This window comes from Tenebrio molitor, chromosome 7 (assembly GCF_963966145.1).
Source record: "Tenebrio molitor chromosome 7, icTenMoli1.1, whole genome shotgun sequence".
Classification (NCBI taxonomy): domain Eukaryota; kingdom Metazoa; phylum Arthropoda; class Insecta; order Coleoptera; family Tenebrionidae; genus Tenebrio; species Tenebrio molitor.
The window spans coordinates 15,601,181-15,621,325 of NC_091052.1; the positions used below are offsets into that span (position 1 = coordinate 15,601,181).

The window sequence follows — 20,145 nt, forward strand, 5'->3', positions numbered from 1 at the left end:
ATACTCTCAAATTTACGTAGATAACATTAACTGTGACAATTTTCCGCCGGCCATTAATCATTGTTACGACCACAAATTTATGCCAAACTTCCCAAATTTATAGTTTTATGACTTATCTTCCCGCAGTCGACTTTAATACCTGAGATTTAAACGCAAATTTTACTTGTTTTGTGACTTCGTAACGACATCGCCAATAATTTACGATAGCCGTGACAAAGACTGGTCTCACACGTTTGATACAATCCTGCAACGACAGCCGTTTGGCACCATTTTTTTGTTGCAGGACGACATGCTCGAAAAGATTTTAATTTGAAAGCTGGGCGTGCAGAATCCATTTGCAACGACACGCTTTCCGCATTTAAAATTATCTGGGATATGAGATGCGACAAAAAAAAAACTTTAACTAGGCCATCAGAGTTTCGATTCGTCCTGTTAGTTTTCAGGTGGGTCGAGATTTGCATGAGGATCGCAGGACGACTCGTCCCGGAGCGAAAGGGAGGCAAGAAAACGTCGGCTGGCATTCACACCTGCTACTGTTCCAAATTGCTGCGACGTTTCATATAAATTCAGGCCCACCCCTTGACGTTTTTGAATTATTTCGGGTCCTTACAGGATGTGGAGGAGCGCCTCTCGCCGACCTTTGCTTTGTGTCCGAAGGACGAGTGTTATTTATTAAGAAATGGAAAAATATGGAACTTGGGCTCGTGATCGATGCGCTAAGGTAAAGGGGTGAATTGTTACGTTTTCGGTGTTGTTTATCTGTTTTTTCACGCTCGACTGTTCGCCAAGAGAGATAAATTTCTTCTTGCCGGCAAACATTATATTTTATATTAGATTTGTTTAATGAATAAATGGTGGAGGCAGGCGAGTACAAAAGTATGCGGACGAGTTGAATTCCTGCAAGAAAATTTCCCCATTTGTTTGAATTTACTTTTTTTCCAAGACCGAAACTTGTATTTATTTGGCAAAATACATTTAGGATTTTTGTTTTAGCTTGGACTGGAGGGTGGAGTGTTTAAACCCCAATTATTCGAGCCGAGATATTTTCTAGATTATCGACCGATGTTAACTGGGACCTAGAAGGGTCGAAATAACCAAAGAAATGTGAAGAAAACTCACTCATTTGAAAAAGAAAATGTCTCTTTAGAAATTACGAAAAGAAAAAAAAGACCGAATTTACTCGAATGAGCCTTTCACCTCGGAGTGTGTGACGTGACGCGTGATCAGTGACGCACATTTTCAAAAATTATTATTCAGATTTTCGTCCTTGTTGCACGAATCAATGGGTTAATGGCATTGTTACGTAAAAAATAATCATGCTTCAGTGTATTTGTTCAATTTTGCAAATCAATCGACAACAATTACTGCTCTCGTGCTAATTCAAAAATTCAATATCTTACGAAGAACACACAGATCTAATTGTAGGTACTTCCGTAACGAGTATTGTTTTTCCAATTAACAAAAATTGACATTACAATACAAATTCTCTGTGCAAAGAAAAATAAACAATAATAAAGAAAAATTTAAATAAACGTGAATAATAGTACAAACACAATTGCTGCTTTTGACAACAGCATTACTTGTGATTTTTTTTATGTCACTGCTGTGTATAGTAGCGGCAGGGTAAAATGGGAATGTGACTTCTTGATTTAAATTATTTTAGGCTGTATTTAAATAAAACTGTAAGGGTAGGTATATACAGGTATTGGCAGGCAAAAATTTGTCCCTGCCGTAAATATTAATAACGATAATCCTTGCAGTTTCATTTAAATACAGCCCAAATCAAGAAGTGACATTCCCATTTTGCCTGGCCGCTACTATACAACGTTTTCCAATGTGGTTGAGATATGGTCGACATAATTTGACTGCGCTGAAGTTCCGTCTTTAGGTGTCTGATAAATGTCACATTTGACATTTATTAGTATTGCGGTTGTGGTAGCGTCGAATTAAGCTCCGACACGTGACAGTTCGGTGGGATCTCAATTTGTCTGGACATATTTTCGTGTAAATTTACCATAGTACAGCGTCAAGTGAGCGATCTGTTTGGAATAAGTAACGATATCTGTGTTAAATCTTCCGTACGAAAATAAATTCGGTTGTTTGTTTAAAAATTTCAGATGTTTTCGGATCATTCTACTTTTCCGTCAATATTAATAAATTCCTAATTGGTTTATTTTTGTTTCGATCGAGACCGATAGCAGTGGCGTCCCAAAACAAACCGAAATATTAATCGTCCTCCCACAGTTCGTTAAGTTAAATCTCGCAAGTAATTAATTCTGAATTGTCGAGAGCACAATATAATACGTCGTTCCTGGGAGATCTGTCCCTTTTGTCTGACGAAGCTGCGATCTAGATTATGCGAATGTTGTCGAATGACATTACGTTCTTGTACATCTGCATGGCAAACAACATATTTTATTCAGACAAGTCGGATGATCCTCCGACGAGCGACCCCCCGGGAGGCTCCAGTAAAAATCCGATCCCTAATTAGGCGGCGATTCTGGAGTCTCACCGTTGACGTCGAGCAGGGGGTGTACATGAATGTGGGGCTGTTGGTCCTTGGTCAGGTGTCGGAGCGTGGGGCCGTCTAGCTCACGCATGGCCCCACTGGAAGGGGCGTCTCTCGAGCGGAGGACATGTGTGGCTCGCCCCCCGGCTCACACGGACAGCGCTCTACGGTGCAATCACCTGAAACAAGCCATATCAATGAAAAATGAGAACGGAAAAAGGTAGGTACGAATCAAAAATTCGACAACAACCAACCCGGGGCTCCCGTCAGGGCGCGACGATATCCGGACGCGTGGATGACACAAATGAAGCTCGTGAGTCGCCCCTTATTGCCCCATTAGGGGTGTATTCATTCGCATACGGCGACGACTCACGGGCGCCCCAATATTAACGTTAATTCCACTGTCGTCTAATTTGACACTTCATCTAGTTCGAAATAACGGTCGCACCTCGTCAACCTTCCTACACACACGCGCGTCCCAGTCAAATCCAATTTCCACTGATATGGTGATTAGATTTCCTCTTCGATACCAGTTCGCAAAGTGGATCTTTCCCGGAGATGCAAAAAAATAATAATAATCGAAGGGGTAGTTTCTGTTAATTACGGTCGGTACGGTTGATTATCTCGGACGTGACAGCTTTTCATTTCGACGAGAAAAAGCCAGACAGTTTTTTACGGAGATCATTCGTTATCGGCATAAGCTTTTGATTTGGATCTTTTTTCTTCACATCGTTCCCTTTTAGAGTGCTCGATTATGACGAATAAGGCGGGTTTTTCAGTCTGATTTTTAACCCATCTAGTCGGCCGAGTGCGCCGCATCGATCACAACACCGACCTACGACGATGCAGGCGGTGTTGTGATTTCTAGTTTGTGACGGGGTCGGAGGAGAGCCGAGTTTCGGGTGCTAATTTCAGCTCTACGAAACTCCGGTCCCGTGAGAGCCCTAAAATCTGTTGTCTATAAATTATAATTGCGAAGATTTGTTCGTCGCGCGGTGCATTTGTTGTCGGTTTTCTCGGCGTCCTTGAAAAATCCCTTCGAACCGGTACAACGAAGGGAAAGTCGCGACGCCGCGATTAATCATCGGATTAATAAATTAAACCCGTCCCCAACTACTGTTACCTAAAATCACGCGACTGATTAAATCTTTACGCATCATTACGTAATCTTCGATGTAGTCGCGTAACAGATTGTGCCGTTTAATGGCTTCCTCTATCAGTCGTTCATTATCTACGGATTGCCGACTAGATTAATTAAATATCTCTATCTGCGACGTATTATCTTTTTCAATTAGCGCCGAATTTTTTCCAAAAAAACCTTCGACTCGACAAAAATGAAAACTGGCGGAAAAGCGATACGAAATCAACGAAAGCAAGTCAGAGTCGACAGCAGTGGCATTGCCATCTAGAACACAAAGCCTTAAGGCAGCAATTGTTTTTGATCGTGACGTCACAGTAAAGGCTTCATCGAAAAACGAATTAAACCTCCAGAATTTAATAAAAACAGTAAAATTTTTGGTTAGCACTCTTTTTTTTAATAGAACGATGTGTTTAGGATTTACAATTATTGCCTCGTGGAGTAAAATGCCATTAATGACGCGAAAATTGTGATTTACAAGTGAGGTTATGTTTGTGTAGGTATTTATTGTTTTTGCGTAATTTTTACTTTGTGAATCATTTAAATAACACCAAATCACAACAAATCCTTCTTACATCTTAATTATATGTGTAGCAAATATTTTTTCAACGACTTACAATCACGAAAATGTTGATAGGGTATAAAAATACTTCCCAGGTTTCAACGTCTTTTGCGACGTTCGATGAACAGTAAATACCCTGGTTCCTGGTATCAACTGAAATTATTATACAGTGAGGATTTTATTTCGCTGAACATCAACACTATTAACCCTATGTTCAATTTAAAAAAAAACATGTCAATGCATACAAGCAATTACAACGTATCCAAGCAACCTCTAATAAAACAATTGCCATTAATGTCATTAAAAAGTCTTAAAGATTTTACAATCGTTTGGCATATTGCTCGGAATAAGAGGGTGGCCACTTTGAACATTTGTTAAGATTATTTCATTAAAAGTTTCTGTTTAAACTCGTTATTTGGATGTAATAAAACTAAAATTTCAGTTCCGTCAAAATAATAAAATAAAAGTTGCAAGTTTGGTTGCCTACCTAGCGACAATGTTTGTGCCGTCACATAAAAACCCATGTTCAGTGAAAAAAATCCTCACTGTATACACTTGCCACCCAGCTTTTGCTTATCTCACAATTTTCAATCTTCCATAAGAATGATTAAAACACCGTATTTGATACTTTCTGAAAATGTAAACAAATTTTGACGTTTGGCCTTCCTCGCTGTCTGGCCTGGTGTTCGAGATGGCAATGGCAGTTGCAGACGCAAGGTTCTACTTTAGGGCTTATACATATTTTGTTGACTTCGTGCAAACACATTAGCATTATTTTGTTCGGTACGTTTGATGTTGCGGAAGGTTCTAGTTGCAACCGGAACGCTGTGCCAGCCTCGTTCGAATTGAAAAAGAACAGGAAATCCTCCTGCAAGTTGATTTAAATCCTTTCTCCACCCATCAGCGAGAACCTGGCACCGGCTGAAGACAAATCCTCGATCCGCTGCGATACTAAAACCCCAAAAGGATGGCGCAAAGAGAAAACGAAAAATGATACATTTCGAGACAGATATATTATTAAAGGCACTACTACTATCTCGAAAATGCACCAGAGAGTCCTGCGCCATAAATCCGAGCTTGTGCCAACAATTCAAAAGAGAAAAGTCGAACCTTCACAACTAAATTGGAACGCACGGGGCCGGACATCTTTCGGGTACTACATATAATATGACTCCGAAAATAACGTCCAGAGTGGGAACGTTTCGAAACTGAATTGCGGACTGGTAGATTTTATGTCTAATTATCTAACCGAGTTAAGGTGAGAACCGTTAAAATTTTACGGGATTCTATCATAGCGATTTTAGAGCCCATAAAGGGTACAATGACGAAACCAGTAAATACAGTCTTGTTATTCTGACATTACTTGTAAAGCTTTTAGAGGATGAAACGTACAATTCATCCTTTTTCTTTGCAACCTACAAAGAGACTCGTTACGCCGGTCCGTAATTGTTATTGTAGAAGTTGCCAAGGGCTACCGGCCCACGCAGACACGAAATTCGAGATACATACCAACTACCACTAGACACATTACGTCTATAGTTTTATTAGAAACAGATTTTAATGCGTTTTATGATGAAGACAGAGAAAAAAACGACGGTCCGGCGACCCCAGCTTGACAGTTTCTTGACCCCCGATGTGCTCTCAACCCTAATGGGCTAAAAAGTGTAGTAATAGATATGTCGTGTCGGCCTCAAACAGTCTCGAATTACCCGGAGTCAGGAGCCGGAGAAATTCGCCAATAACCGTCTCGATTCCGGTAAATACTCGACGTTAAAAGGTGCTCGTTCCGGAGCGGCGTTTTATCGTCGAAATACACTAGTTAATGTTAGATTGTTTCTTTAAATGTTATATAATTGGTTTCGCAATAACCTTAACCGTAAAGTGGCGTTAGTGAACATTAGCAGTAAAAATCCGGCATTAACGCAATAAAATCGTGTTACTGTGCTTTATGTACGCCGCCATTAGCTCTAATGTCTGGATGCGATAGTAATCGAATTTTTTTTTTGTGTTTTTTATTTTGACATTTTTATCGCGCCAAGATTAATGAAAATACAGAGATATTGAGGATTATTGCCTTTTTACTTCGAGTGGTTCAAAGCGAATAAGGTAACTACTCGACAGATAATTCAAAATCAATATTGAACCGAGTGTAAGCAGTGTGGAAAATGCGAGCATTATTAGTTGTGTGGGTAATATAAACGCTAATACCACCGTCTATTATAAGGAATTCTATCGGAAGGGAGGCTTTCTTGGTTTCTGTATTTACATTTCCTCCACCGAAAGCGTATTCCGACTAAGCTGCCGTATTAGAGCAATATTTCAGAATTTGCACGACTTCTTGGGCGAAATTTAACGACACGAATATATTTAGGGCCCGCTCGTACACACCACGCTTCTAATTTTTATAAATTCCACCCTCCTGACACACTTTCGATTCATCGTGATCAAAACGAAATCCACGACAGAATATTGGATTTATTCGGTGACGTTTTCGAATCGACACGCTTTATTTTCAATGGATTCATATGTGCAGTTTTATTGCCGTCAAAATCTTTGTCGTTTCTCTTCCATTTATTTTTCCCCGCTGCTCAAACCCAGCTTTGATTCACGGCCTTTTTAGCTAATCTCCTTGTCGCATTGTGTTCGACTCACAATTTCTTATGTTCATCCTTATTATCTTCGACGATAAATTTTTTATAATCCATTTTGTGCCAACTCGGAAAGCCGAGATGCTGGAGATGGTTCATAGGTGGACATTTTCTGTTCCGTTTTCGGGATGTACACTGTTTTTCGTTTCGGTTTATTCGTTGCTTTCCTTTCCCTCGCTTTCAACCCCAACGACCGTTTCCTTCGCTTTTTAATTAGAACGAGGTCAACAAATTAAAAAGTCTAAAAGTCAACAATATTTCAAGTAAATAGCACCCGAGGGATTCCATTCAACGACACTTCAATAATAAAGTTGTACTCTGTATCTGTTGACGTTCATTACATGCATAAATAATTTGCTTACATTTTTGTTTTCTAACATTATTTGTTTTTATTTTTTTTCTAATTACAACTCCAATTGAAAAAATAATAGATATGTATTATTGTAGTGTCTCCCCGGTTGTGTCTTCTCGTTTTGTATAAATACATATACCTAAAATAACTTCAGATGAGATGTTGAGATGCGAATCATGCGAATTTACCCCTTCGCGAATATTCCCATAGAACAACCTGGTCAAATCTGGCACAGGGTGAGACGCTATTTTTGTTGGAGCCACCTGGATTCCTGGATACACCTAAATTTGACGATGGCTTTTTGTGCTCTACGTCGGGGTTTCCATCTAAATGAGTACGACGGTCATTGAGCAGTCCTCACCGGACGACAGGAGCTCCAAATCAACAAATCATGAACAAAATGTCTTAAATTATCTCTTTTGGCGAAAACATGTATCCAGTGTTCAATGCAAAAATATCATATCGGGCGTTCAAATGATTCCTGGGCTGGGAAGGCGTTGGAAACCATCAATTGTTTTGCTTTTTTAAGATGTAAATTGACAATTGTAATTAGAGCATGTTGACAGCTAACCTAAAATTTATAAACAAACAAGCTTTATGTTTTTTCTTTCTTTGCAATGTTTTACATTAAAAATAGAATAACGATTCCTATTGTCGAAGCAAATATCTAAGGGCACCCTTTGGTGAAAACAAACATTTTCAATCATGTTCCGATTAAACATAAACAAATGGCAAACGGCGGAAAGTTCATACTTGACAATGTTCCAAATGGTTTACTTTTTTCAACGCCTACTCAGCCCAGGTTTTCATTTGAACGCATGATATATTTCGCTGTAGTAATTTTAAAAGAAATTGAATGAAGGATTTGAAAAGAAAGTTTTCTTTTTTTTAACGAGTTCTTAAAGAAAATAACTTTTTTTTTAATGAAAGAAATGAACTAATAATGATGATCAAAAGAAATCTGAAATGGGAACAATATAAAAGAATTATTGTGAAATTAATTATAATTTCCCTTCAAATTTTACAAGACGCGGAAACAAAAGACTGCTTTTTATACCGAGGGTACCTCAAGCCACTTCAACGTTCTAACCCCAAATGACCGGTGGTGGTTCTTCGATCATTCTCAGTTTTTCACCCCCTCGTTTGACCAAACAGCAAATCATTATATTAAATTCAAATTTCGTTATTTTAAGCAATCACGTTAATTATTTCAACATTTATAGAACTTTGGAGGTTTCCGATTGTCCCATGAACAGTTATTAAAGTTTTTTTTTTAAATAATTGTCAATGTGAAAATTCCCTCAAAGACCAGACTGTACCGCCCTAGAACCTTTCGTTTCGGAACATCTGTATCATAAAATCTCCCTCGGATCAGGTTTGAGGTTATGTCAGTAATTTTCAAATGTCGAAAACTTTCAGGTGATCAAATTTTATACCAAAAGACAAGAAATAAAGACGATTAATTCCCACGTATATCCAATCAAGAATGTTTATCGCGGTAAAAACGTCGTACTACTCTGTCATCTGTCAAAAGTGATTGCATGCTACTCCTGTCAGATTCTCAAATTGTGTTTTTAATAACTGTATTATACATAACATAAATAAATGATTATCTAAAGTTTGTTTTCTGGAATTAATCTTGCCAAAAATAATACGACCTAATTTTTAATATCTGATGAATTTCCCAATTTTCTCATTTTTGTTTTAGACAATTTTACTCGTTGATATTTGGGCATTTTTATTCAAAGGTTAAACCCTCGAGCTAAAGCTCTCGGGCCTAACCAAAATAAAATGCCCAAATTCAACTCGTAAAATTATCAAAGCAAAAAGATTTCGTAAAATTGAAATTGACATTTACTTGACAACTTTCAAGTTAAAACAGTTCAAAATGTTTCAAAGAGAACATACAATTTTTATTATTAAATCGTATTACACTAATGGAAATCATGGAGAAAATTGGAGATTAGCCCTACTCTGAAGTACATACAGATAAAGACTACAGGCAGTAGAAGTAAATAATTCTATAGATGGTTTTTACATTTCATGGCTATCGCTGTCCAAAGACTTTTTGATTTAATTTTACAAAAATAAATAAAAATCTCATCATCGCACTAAAAAAATGACAGTGACAGCGACAAAACTGACAGTTCACATGAAAGCGGCAAAAATGTAATAACATGGGCATGGCTTACTTCGACTACAATCATTTAGAATAACCTGTAGCTCTAACGCTTACCAACACTGCAGCTAATTTTTCTCGTTGTGTTTGGAGCTTTCCAGATCCTTGCTTTCGGAAACTCATTTTCCATTTTATTTTAAATTTAAAAATAATTGCGGCTTCAGAGGCACAAACGCCTTCACATCAAAATGACTGACATGCAATTGACATTTCACGTTACCAACCTAATAACCATAAAATAACTAGTGCCTCATACCAACATGACAACACTTTGACAATTGTTAAAAAAAAAGAACGTTACCCTTGTACCTAGTTTACGAGTACATAGTTTCTCGGAGCGTTTATAATTTCGATAAAGGTCAGCAAATTTCATTTGAGTAGTAAATCATCGCTTTGAAGGATTATTATGCCGAGAAAATCTTTTGAGAAACATTAAAATTTACAACTAACAAATATTCCACCTTCAATAAATGTCTCAAGGAACGTTCGTTGAAAAAAAATAAAAATTCTTAATTTAGCCAACACATATTCGGACCATCAGAGTACCTATTGCTTCTTAGAATGTCATTTAATTTGACGTTAAAATCTTGAGTGGGGAAGCACATCACTTGCCGGATTCTTCCGGTTTAATCCTCGACGAAGCCTACACGTTGCTTTATTAAGCGATCCACCGTGAAATATTCACCGGGAAGGCGGCGTTAATTGATCGAAACGCAAATAAATATCTGTTGATGGTCGACTATTTAGCTTTAGGGATATCTTTCGCATTAATCATCTTGAAATCTGAGCCCCCATAAATCAGTTCACGTATCGAAATTCGCATCTGCAGTGTAACAATTATTTCTGGGCCCGGAACATTTGCAGACGTCGATCCCCCACTAATTAAATACAGTTTACAACAAATTTCCATCCGCGTTGTTTGTTATCCTGGAATTTATTAATTTATTCCGTTTTCATCAACAAACCGTCCAGTTTATTTACATTCTGGACAAATTGGCGCAACGTCCTGCGATTAAATTTTTCCCAAAATTAAACAGAAAGGTACACACACAGGTAATAACCCAATTTTGCAAGTGCGGAGGCGAGATTTTTCAAATCGAGTCCCATCGCTTTACGTTTCGTTAACGTCGAATTTTTCCGACCGATTATCTCCCGGCGACGTCTCGAGACGCTGCTCCTGTTTCCATTATTCTCTTTTCGGCGAGACGCTTATTTAAAAAAAAAATCAGTTTTCCGCTCGCTCCGCGGACATACTCGTATTTCATAACAAGTATTTACTCGGGCGGCGATAAGGATAATCAAATCTCACTAGTGGGCCATTAAAATACACGACGACTCGAGGATAAATTCGCAGGAGCGAAACACCGGGGAATGTACCCTCATCAATTATCGCTCGACGGAAATGAAGTCGCTCAAAAAGCAAAAATTTCGCTAATAAGGCAACCGGAACTGCTCAGACCGCCGGGTCCGAATCAAACTTAAATAATTGATTGGAACAACTCGAACTAGAGTTGCGGGATTCTTATTTATGACCCCGAAAAGAAAAGCTTGTTAAGATGATGATTGTGTAAAGTGCTTTTGGAAGATTAGGCCATAAGTTATTTACCAAAGTTGCGATGAAGAGATAACCAGATTCCCGGAAGGTTCGTCTTTCTAATTTTTTGTTCGAGGTGATTCACTTTCTACAAAATTTTTTTCCTTCCACATTTTTTTTTGTTTTATTTCCCACCGAAGTTAGTACACGTGCGATGTTTTCCTTTCGAAATTCGTAGAAGCTGCAGCGAAATCTCCAAAACATTTTCTTTTAAAATACTCAATGTTTTCCTTTGAATTCATCCTAACAGGCCGTGAAAGCTTCAAAGCTTTTAATTAGTTTGTTAAGAAAAGTTGCGCCGGTTGCAGCCTGCAGTAAGATATCCGGAAAATAAGCGTGAGGGAAACTTTTCCTAGACAATACCCGAATGCACCGTTTACTTTGAAATGTGCTGAACAATAATAAATTTACATTTGCCATAAAGTAGGTATATTTATCAATAATCTGGATATGTCGATTTTTATTTACATTACGAGTATGTTCCAATGTTTGGACATTCGGCCGAATCTATAACTTATTTGCTCGAGACCCAAATAAAATTTCCGTAGGTTCTTAATACAACAGTTATTTTCATATGAGTAGCGCTGTCACATTACACATATGAGGCCGAAATTTGAAGCACGAGGCGTTAGCCGAGTGATGCAAAACAGGCCGATGCACCTTCAGGCCAATGTATCTTTGTGGGGGAGTCCCTATTTTTTTTTTTTTTGAAATTTCGATATTTGGACTACAGAAGTGACCCCTACAACGCTCTGAATTCGGAATTCGCGAATTTTGAGCCACCCTGTATAACCCGGAAACTTTATATATTTAGTTATATACCACTTTTCCGGTTATGTACCTCAGCAAATGAACATGAAAAATCTGTTTTTATTTCTCTTTAGTCTTGACACTTTTTGTGACCGGATGATTTATTTATAATTAACGAGAAGGCGTCAGCTATTCCGGCAAATGCCAAAATATCCAGAAATAAAAATATTTTGAGAGCGTCGGCGTTTTTTTTTCACACAATGGAATACCACGAAAAATACGTTATCGATAAACAATTCTTGTTAACATAATACGGGCTCACCGTGAAGTTTTCACATTTCAGATCTCTTTAAATTCTACCGGATAAAATTAAATTCTAAACCGGAGGCGAACGCAATAGGCATCAGAGACGCTTCACGACGAAATTTTTTATTACCGTATTTGCATAATTCTGCGAGACCGTCACATTCTGAGCCCCCGAGTTATGGAAATTTCGACGAGATTTCACATCAGAACGGTGACGAATCGAAACGTACCTGCAGAAGAAGTATTTTGACGGATTATTTTAAACCCGTAACCATGTGGTCCATGTGTGATTACAAAATCTGAAAGAAACATAAAAATAGATACAATGAGTTAATTCAGTTTATGTTAGGAAGAGCATAACATTTCTTCTAAAACGTGAGTTTCAACGTAAAATAGCGATTTAATCTAAAATTAAACGCGAAATATTTATCCAAGTTCGAAATCCAAATTGTGTCGAAATTGCTCGTTACTGAATCACGAAGACGTATCCATTTTCGAATAAAACCGCAGTAAAAGTATAATTTTTCCAGAGATATTGTGGCGCAAAGGCGGATTTTTCATATGTATTAAAATTGTTTGAGTTATCGGCTAAAAATAACGATCGAACGGTTTATGCCGGCAGATAAAACAATAAAACTCAGACGTAAAATCGGCTTTGGAAATACTGACCTACTTCAAAGATGCGAAGATGCAAACTGCATCTCTCGCAGAAATCAAAAATCCATCCGTGCTGATTCATTCCGACAGCCCGAAAGCCGCATTCGATATTGTCGATGATCATGTTTTTCATTCGTTCGACACTAATTAAAATCCGACTGAACACAAAAAGCCGGCGGCGCCCTCGGTCACATAAACTGCGGTCAGTTGCAAGAATTTTTTAATTGAAATTTTGATTAGCGATTTGTGTGATTTGCACTTAATCAATTATCCAATTCTGTGCAGAAAATGTACACGTGTTACCGTCGACCCTCAAGGAAGAATTTGATGGCCGTGTTATCTGCGGATATCAGATCCAAAGTTCATAAAAAAATATACAACTCCTTAACCACTGAAGAAGAGCATCGAGCTATAACATCGCCCGTAAAAATATTATCCTGTCTTGTAAAACGGACGAATTGATGAATCTCGTCATGTGAGAGGTCATCCGATCTGGATTTAAACCACCAATAAAAACAACTCGGTTCGCAATTAATCTTTTTTAAGCTCCGTCGCGACGCTAATTCTAAAACTCGACAGAAGCAGAAATGTTGATATTTTTTGTCGGAGCAAGACGAAACAGGTACGCGACTGTGCAATAAACAAATATTATTTATCGCAAATTTCCATAGTTTATTATCAATATGACGGTACATTTCAGTTGATTTACGTGGTGATTAAGGTGTAATTTACAATTTTATTGTCGTTTTACTACTACAACGTAAAATTTAACGCAAATTCCTCTAATCTCCCATTCAATATTCATTTGGGTGGGTGATGTTGTCGGACGGAAAATATTTGTCAAGATAGCGAATAGATAAACACGAAAAAAAATTCAACAACGAATTTTTCAACAAAGCGTATTGAAATAATATATCTTGCATCCGGTTTCGCCGGAAAAGCTCTTTGTTTGGTAAATATAGAAGCAGTTCGAGTATTTATCCGTCAAAGTGGTAGGAGGTATTTCAGGCTTCTCATTTCACGCTACACCACTGAAAACATTTATTATTCCTGTTTCGCATTACTCCGACACCGCTTCAAATTAGAAAATTAACATCATTCCAATACATTTTACTCATCACGATCAAATCCAATTTACGAATTCGCTCTTGTCGGAGGAGGAACTATTTTTAGTAATTCAAACACTCGTTAGCAAGGCGATCGATTGCCAATCTTCTCTTGCGATGTGTACTATCGACAACAAAAATTGAAAGATCTTATCCACACGAGCACAAAAAAAAGGTCTAATACGTTAAAACGTAATCGTAACTGCAACCAAACATGACGCTGTGAACCGCGTGCAGAGAGCTTTATTTGTGGGGAAACGTTTTGTCAAATGTACCGAAACATTTGGAACGACTGTTCAAGAGACAAAACGTCTAAAATATTTCGTCCAACTGATCGAGAATTAAAGCGAAAGCTTGTCGTTAAAAGTTATTGAATTGAGCTTCGCCCGAAAGGATTTATTAAGAGTCACTCGATTTTATTTTTAGAACCGTCTGAATATGCGTCTAGTTGAGAAGTTGGAGAGGCTCTATTTTGGTCGCCTTTTTGATACTGGATCTATGGTAATTGGGTCCATTCAATCCAGATCCTAATTGTATGGGTCCGGGGTCAGCTTGACCCCTCCCGGTGAGACCTTCGCTTTTAACACAAACATATTCCAGCGGAGTGGCTTTTCTTTGGAAAGTTCGCGTCCAAATTACGATGCTTTGCCGATGTAAATTATCTAAATGAGTAGCTTTGTGTTTCTGATGTGGTCTTCTTGATGACGGCAATTAATAATAGCCGGTCGAGCATCGGAAACATGTCTTTTGTGAAAATGGGAAAAGTTACGTTTATAAAAGTGTCGGTTATTTAACTGTCACAGCCGGCGAAAAACTTCCAGCTTTCTGGATCGATCGGAAATATGCAAAAACCCGATCTGAAAGAAAAAACGACAGGAAAAAAAACGTCTTTAATAGAGTCTAGTCGGACAAACACAAGTTAAAGTACTTGCGAGAGACTTGAACAATGGCAATTAAAACTTGTCCCTATAGTTCTGTGTGCAGTTGACAAATAAATGAAGAGGAAACTTTTATTGCATGGCGTCTAAACGCTGCAATCGATTTTACACTTGATTTCTTTATTAGAGGCGAATTTAAAATGGAAATTATCGCGGAACCTCGGGCCTCACCCTTGCAAAAGGATTTGCGCGGCTCCCTTTTAAACTTAATTATATTCCCTGTTGGTAAATCAAAAATTCTGTATTATTTATTTTGGAAATTGGTTTTGTTCAAAACCTTGCTGCGTTAAATTTTCCGCCGACTCACGTTTTTATTTGAATTTAAACAGAGTTTAGAGAGAAAAAAAAAAGACGGGTTGTGCAAACGCGGCTACGCCGCACAACCCAAAAACGGATGCTTATTAAAAACTAAAATTAGGTTTTATCTTATCTCGATCCCAATAATTTGTTATATATTTAAAGCACAATAAAAGGGATCGCACATGTTTTCTGCGAACTTAAACAGCAGTTTCGGTTAACTGTGGAGATCGATAAACTGTTTACTGTCGATATGAACGGAGATTAACAGTGATTCCACCTATCGAATTAAATCAAGGTGTAATCAAAACGCCAACATCTAAACTTGTGCAAACTCAAAAACGTCCCCGCTAAATGTAGGTACAAATTAAAATTGGAGATGAGGTGAGCTTTTCCCATAAATAAATCATGCGAGTTCCGAGTTTTTCGACCTCCTTCAGGAGAAACCTGTCGAAACGAAGAGTTTTTTCCCTCCGACTTGAATAATTATTTTTCACGCTTTTCGACATTTTTATTTCGAAGGAGCATCAATCAGTATAAATGAAACTTTTCCGCGGGACAATGGAGTCGTACTCTTTTGAGAAAAGTTAAGCTTTATAAATAGTTTGAGTAAATGAAATAAAAGTATTCTCGTGTCGAGCTAGTGGACCGTTTCGACCTAAAATTGGAACTGCAGCGTGAACATAATTTATCAAACAGAACACTCTTAAATCGCCCGGAAAACTTTTATTTTCGCAATAATAAGTCTCGAAAAGTTCGCAGCTTTCAAGCGGTGATTCGCTTTGGCTTTGACGTTTTTGATAAAAAAAAAAAACGAGTGCAATGGCGCACGTTATTTGCCGGCAGATAACCACGTGATGCCACTTTATGCATTAATAAACTTCTCAAACGCGAACGGGAATTATCGAAAAATTTCCGTCACAAAAAGTGTACACGCGCACACGCTTATCGCCGCCATAAAAACGTTTTTAAACTTATCGAAGGTGCAGTTACTCTCTAACGGGAAAATTACCTTCAGAATGGTCAAAGTGATGTGTTTTATTTCGGTCAAGGTGCTCCCAGATAAATGTTTCAAATAAGACAAAGCAGCACAAGAATTCAACAGTTACTCTCACATCTGTTAGTCACTGGGATAACAGAAAAAGACACGTGACCTTCAAATTGTGAACTGTACAGACCATCCCGTGGAAAGCGACGTCGAACCGTAACCTGTGACCCGCCGTCTCGGGACAAAAATAAAAAAGCACACAAATAATTCATGAGGAATTACGAAACATTTAAACTCTTGGCACGGACACGGCGTCGGAAACGTTTAAAATATGAGTAATGAACAGATATCGAGATGATTTTTTGATTCGTAGCAAAAAGTACAAAAGTTTGACAAGCTGAAGATCGATATTAGAATCGACTGCGACGCTTCGCGACCGATAGAGATTTCAACAAGCGACACCCCAAAGTTACGTCTGTGATTGATCCGGTCGAAAGGGTCTACTCTGTTCAAATTCCATCAATCTCGAACGTCGCCGGACGCAAATAGCAAATAGCTTTTTAATTTCCGATCGAATCGAGCGCCATCTGACTGGACGTTTATGACGTTAGAGATGTGCGGTCTTTGCAATATCCGCGATCAAGACCGACCCATCTCTCATCCTGTGGCTGCTCCCGAAGGAAATTTATTTAGGTTTCCGGCGATTAGAAATGTCGTAGAACTAGGAAGAAAATGTTTCCGATAACTTCATCCGCTATAATAAGTAGGCAAGGAATGTGACATTTTCCTCAGTCTTAATTCGATAATAGCTATTTACGTTACAAGACCGGTAGTAACGTTTTTATGGACGAGCTAGTGAATTACAGGTCGAGCCCGATAGGGCGAGACTTGTAAACTAGCGAGGCCATAATGCGTCTACCGGTCGTGTGACGTACAAGATTTTTTAGTATACTTAGACATTTATTTAAAAGAAAATAAATTTAAATAAAAAAAATTGGCTTTGAAAAAGATTGCTATGCCTTGTTACTATGATAACAAACGATTCATCAAAATTCAGTCTGTCAAAGTTTTTCATGTGATTTCTTTCATTTGCGCTAGCTTCCTTTAATAAAATAAATTCTCACAACCGAACCGAAGCAGAAGTCAAGTTTTCTTCCCAGACCACCTTTTGGAGAAGGTAGATAGTGCGCGATCAAACTTATTGCTCCAAAAATCATCGGGAAGATATTTCACAGAGTACAAGTTGTTCTACAATTGGAGAATACGAAATAAAGTTGTTTGGATTGATCAAAGGGTAATGCTTGGCTTTAGAAAACCATCTCAATGATGTAAGTAATTGTACATTTAATTTTTATATAAATAAAAACCAATAAATCTGACAAATTATTTGACATTTGCTACCGGCCGCGGTGGAAAGTAAAACGGACTAGACCATAAACATGTGTCTACCGGACTCGTCGTCAAGCAGGTAGACACCTACTACCAGCACAGTATACTAAAAAGTCTATTTGTTTGGATGAGCGATGATAACGGGTGTTCAAATGAAAAGTTCATCAAGGCTATGACTTTTTGATGAAAGAAGATAGAGCGAAAAAGGGATGAAGCCTTCTTTGACAGGTGTCACTTGTGTTGCTGCGACTTTTGTCAAATTAAGAGGTTTTGTATTCAATGTTACCAAACGTGTAGCCAGAGCTCTGATTATAAACCTTTTTGATAATCTGGCACTCAAAATAAATTTAGTCAAAAATGTCACTTGTTAACGTGGTCCTAACCTAACTTTTATCATTGATCTTCTAAGACATACTATTCCGGACACGGAATCTTGGCCAACATTTTTTAGACATTTCTAAAAAAATGCTGTAAACCAATGATTACTGTCATTAATAAATGACAGTTATTAAAAATCACTTTGAAGTTTTTCTTGTGACATCAAAAAAGCAGAGAAATGGTATTATCGAGTCAAAAGTTGGGTTATATTCACCACTTCACACATATTTGTCAGTTAAATGGCAGTTGTGGCCAAGATTCCGTGTCCGGGATAGTACAGGGTCATTATAAATGATTGTCCCGTCGCAGTTGGCGTTGATGACAGGGTTTAATGTGCCGCAAGCCTTATAAAATGAGTGAGACTAGTATCGCCGATAGGTGGCGCTCCTGGCGGTAGTGGAAATCAAGTTTACTAGTTTGGTTAACGTTGCGAGGCTGTGGCACATCCAAAATTTGTGTGGATTTTCAACGCCAAGTGCGATGGGACAATCATTTATAATGACCCTGTACTTCACAGTGGTGTGAAAAATTCAAAGGCTACTTAATGAACTTTTCAATTGAACACTCCATATAAAATATTGTAAAATGAAATAAATATTTTGTGTTCTTTAATGTAAAGTCATAAAATAAGTTCATTGAATTATGATCCAACTTTTATTTCTCAAAACAATTTTCTGACTTTTTGTTTGTTGAAAATAGAAAATAATCCGACAAGAAAATTATAAGTAGGCAAGGAATGTGACATTTTCCTCAGTCTTAATTCGATAAAGACTATTTGTTTCGACGAATTATAATAACGGGTGTTCAAATGAAAAGTCCATCAAGTTGGCTATGACTTTTTGTTGAAAAAAGATAGAGTGAAAAAGGGATGATGCCTTCTTTGACAGATGTCAGTTGTGTTGAAATAAATACAGGGTGATTTACGAGGAATAATGAGCCCGACGGAATAGAAAATGCAACCCGCAATTCATCAGGAGAAAAACCCGGACATTTACCGCTTCGATGTCCGGCTTTTTGTTGCAATGTATTGTGGGTTGCATTTTCTATTCCGTCGGGCTCATTATTCCTCGTAAATCACCCTGTATATTGTGTTCTTTAATGCAGTCACAAAATAATCTCATCGAATTACTTTCCAACCTTTGTTTCTCAAAACAATTTTCTGACTTTGTTTGTTGAGAACTGAAAATGATCCGACAAAAAAACTCTTGCGTAATTACAGTCGGGAAGAATATTTCTCGAGGTATTTTATTACAAGAATTATAATTTATCACTACCGCTATTATTAAATGTTTGTGTTTCGTTCAAGAGTAAGCCAGAAACGACTGCGAAGAAGAGGCTTAATTTAAATTCGATTTGGATAAAAATAAATAGAACTGCGAGAAATTAATCGTTGTTTTTGTTTGTTCTGTTGGGTGGGTCATCGATTTTGGAGTACGTATGTGAAAATACGGCGAGGGGGTCGGTGTCACGGTATCGGCCGTGAAATATTCATGAAATCTCCAGGTGCGTGTTTACTCATTCCGCAGGTGGATAGGATTGGTATGTTACTAAATAATACCACCCCCGATAAGTCTGGATGGTCGGAGACGAGCGTCTAAAATTTTCGGCGAAAGCGAGCTTTTAAACGATTTAAACATCGCCGTTTTGTGTGAAGCTCTCATCCTGACGCTTTAAAGTGCAAAGAGATTTGTCTGTGTTCGGAAGGAACGGTGTGGTTGTTGAATTATCCCTGAAACATGCTATTCCAGTTTGGATTTGGTGGTAATCGCTCCGCATCCTCCCTCGTCTGACAAGTGGAGAAATGAACTAAAAGGGTCACTGGTGTTGCATTCGTCGGTCCCGACAATGGCGGATTATGTTTTTATCGAGGGAACGAAATTACGTTACTCGCTTCCGTACTCCTATGAATTATAAATTGGATCCAATCTAAATTGGGAATAAAGAGGAAGGCTGCTTTTCGATTCGATTTCTATTGTGCGCCGGAGAATATAACTCCTGTTTCGAAGATGAATTCGTGGTGCTCTTCCGCGCTGCAGTATTATGTTTCGATCTTTTATTATTGAATGAATGCATGATATCTCGACTAACTTTTCGGCCGCTAAGAGGGGCTCTTAATTAAAACTTTGGCTCAACTTGGGTAGCAAACCCGCCTGGTGGGATGCCAGTTCTGGCTCCGTCTAGATATACAATTTCAAATTAACTTGCTTTTTTAGTGACTTTTGGTTATTTCATTACTACGATATTGTCGAAATTTGAAATCTTAAAATGGATTCTTAAATCAGCAAACAGCGAGCAAGATAAATAAACAAAAAATGTGACACGCAATGAGTTGTCAAAGATAACCAATTCCAAAA

General features: G+C 38.0%; 1 protein-coding gene and 1 long non-coding RNA gene across 7 annotated transcripts in view; one reads left to right on the forward strand and one right to left on the reverse strand.

The window, feature by feature from the left end:
- Nucleotides 1-20,145, reverse strand: part of LOC138134684 (1-phosphatidylinositol 4,5-bisphosphate phosphodiesterase epsilon-1-like) — a 58,302-nt gene that overhangs the window by 21,934 nt on the left and 16,223 nt on the right. For 4 of the 6 annotated variants that reach the window (XM_069053086.1, XM_069053088.1, XM_069053090.1 and 1 more), the window contains one exon: nt 2,513-2,688. In XM_069053086.1, coding sequence (XP_068909187.1) covers nt 2,513-2,600 — 88 coding nt within the window. In that variant the 5' untranslated portion in view covers nt 2,601-2,688. Of the gene's footprint in view, nt 1-2,512; nt 2,689-12,268; nt 12,338-20,145 lie in introns of all 6 variants that reach the window. The other 2 variants (XM_069053089.1, XM_069053087.1) reach the window with 1 other exon arrangement.
- Nucleotides 16,833-17,352, forward strand: LOC138135447 (uncharacterized). Its single transcript, XR_011160987.1, has 2 exons — nt 16,833-17,201; nt 17,260-17,352. It is a non-coding gene; the product is annotated as an uncharacterized lncRNA (long non-coding RNA).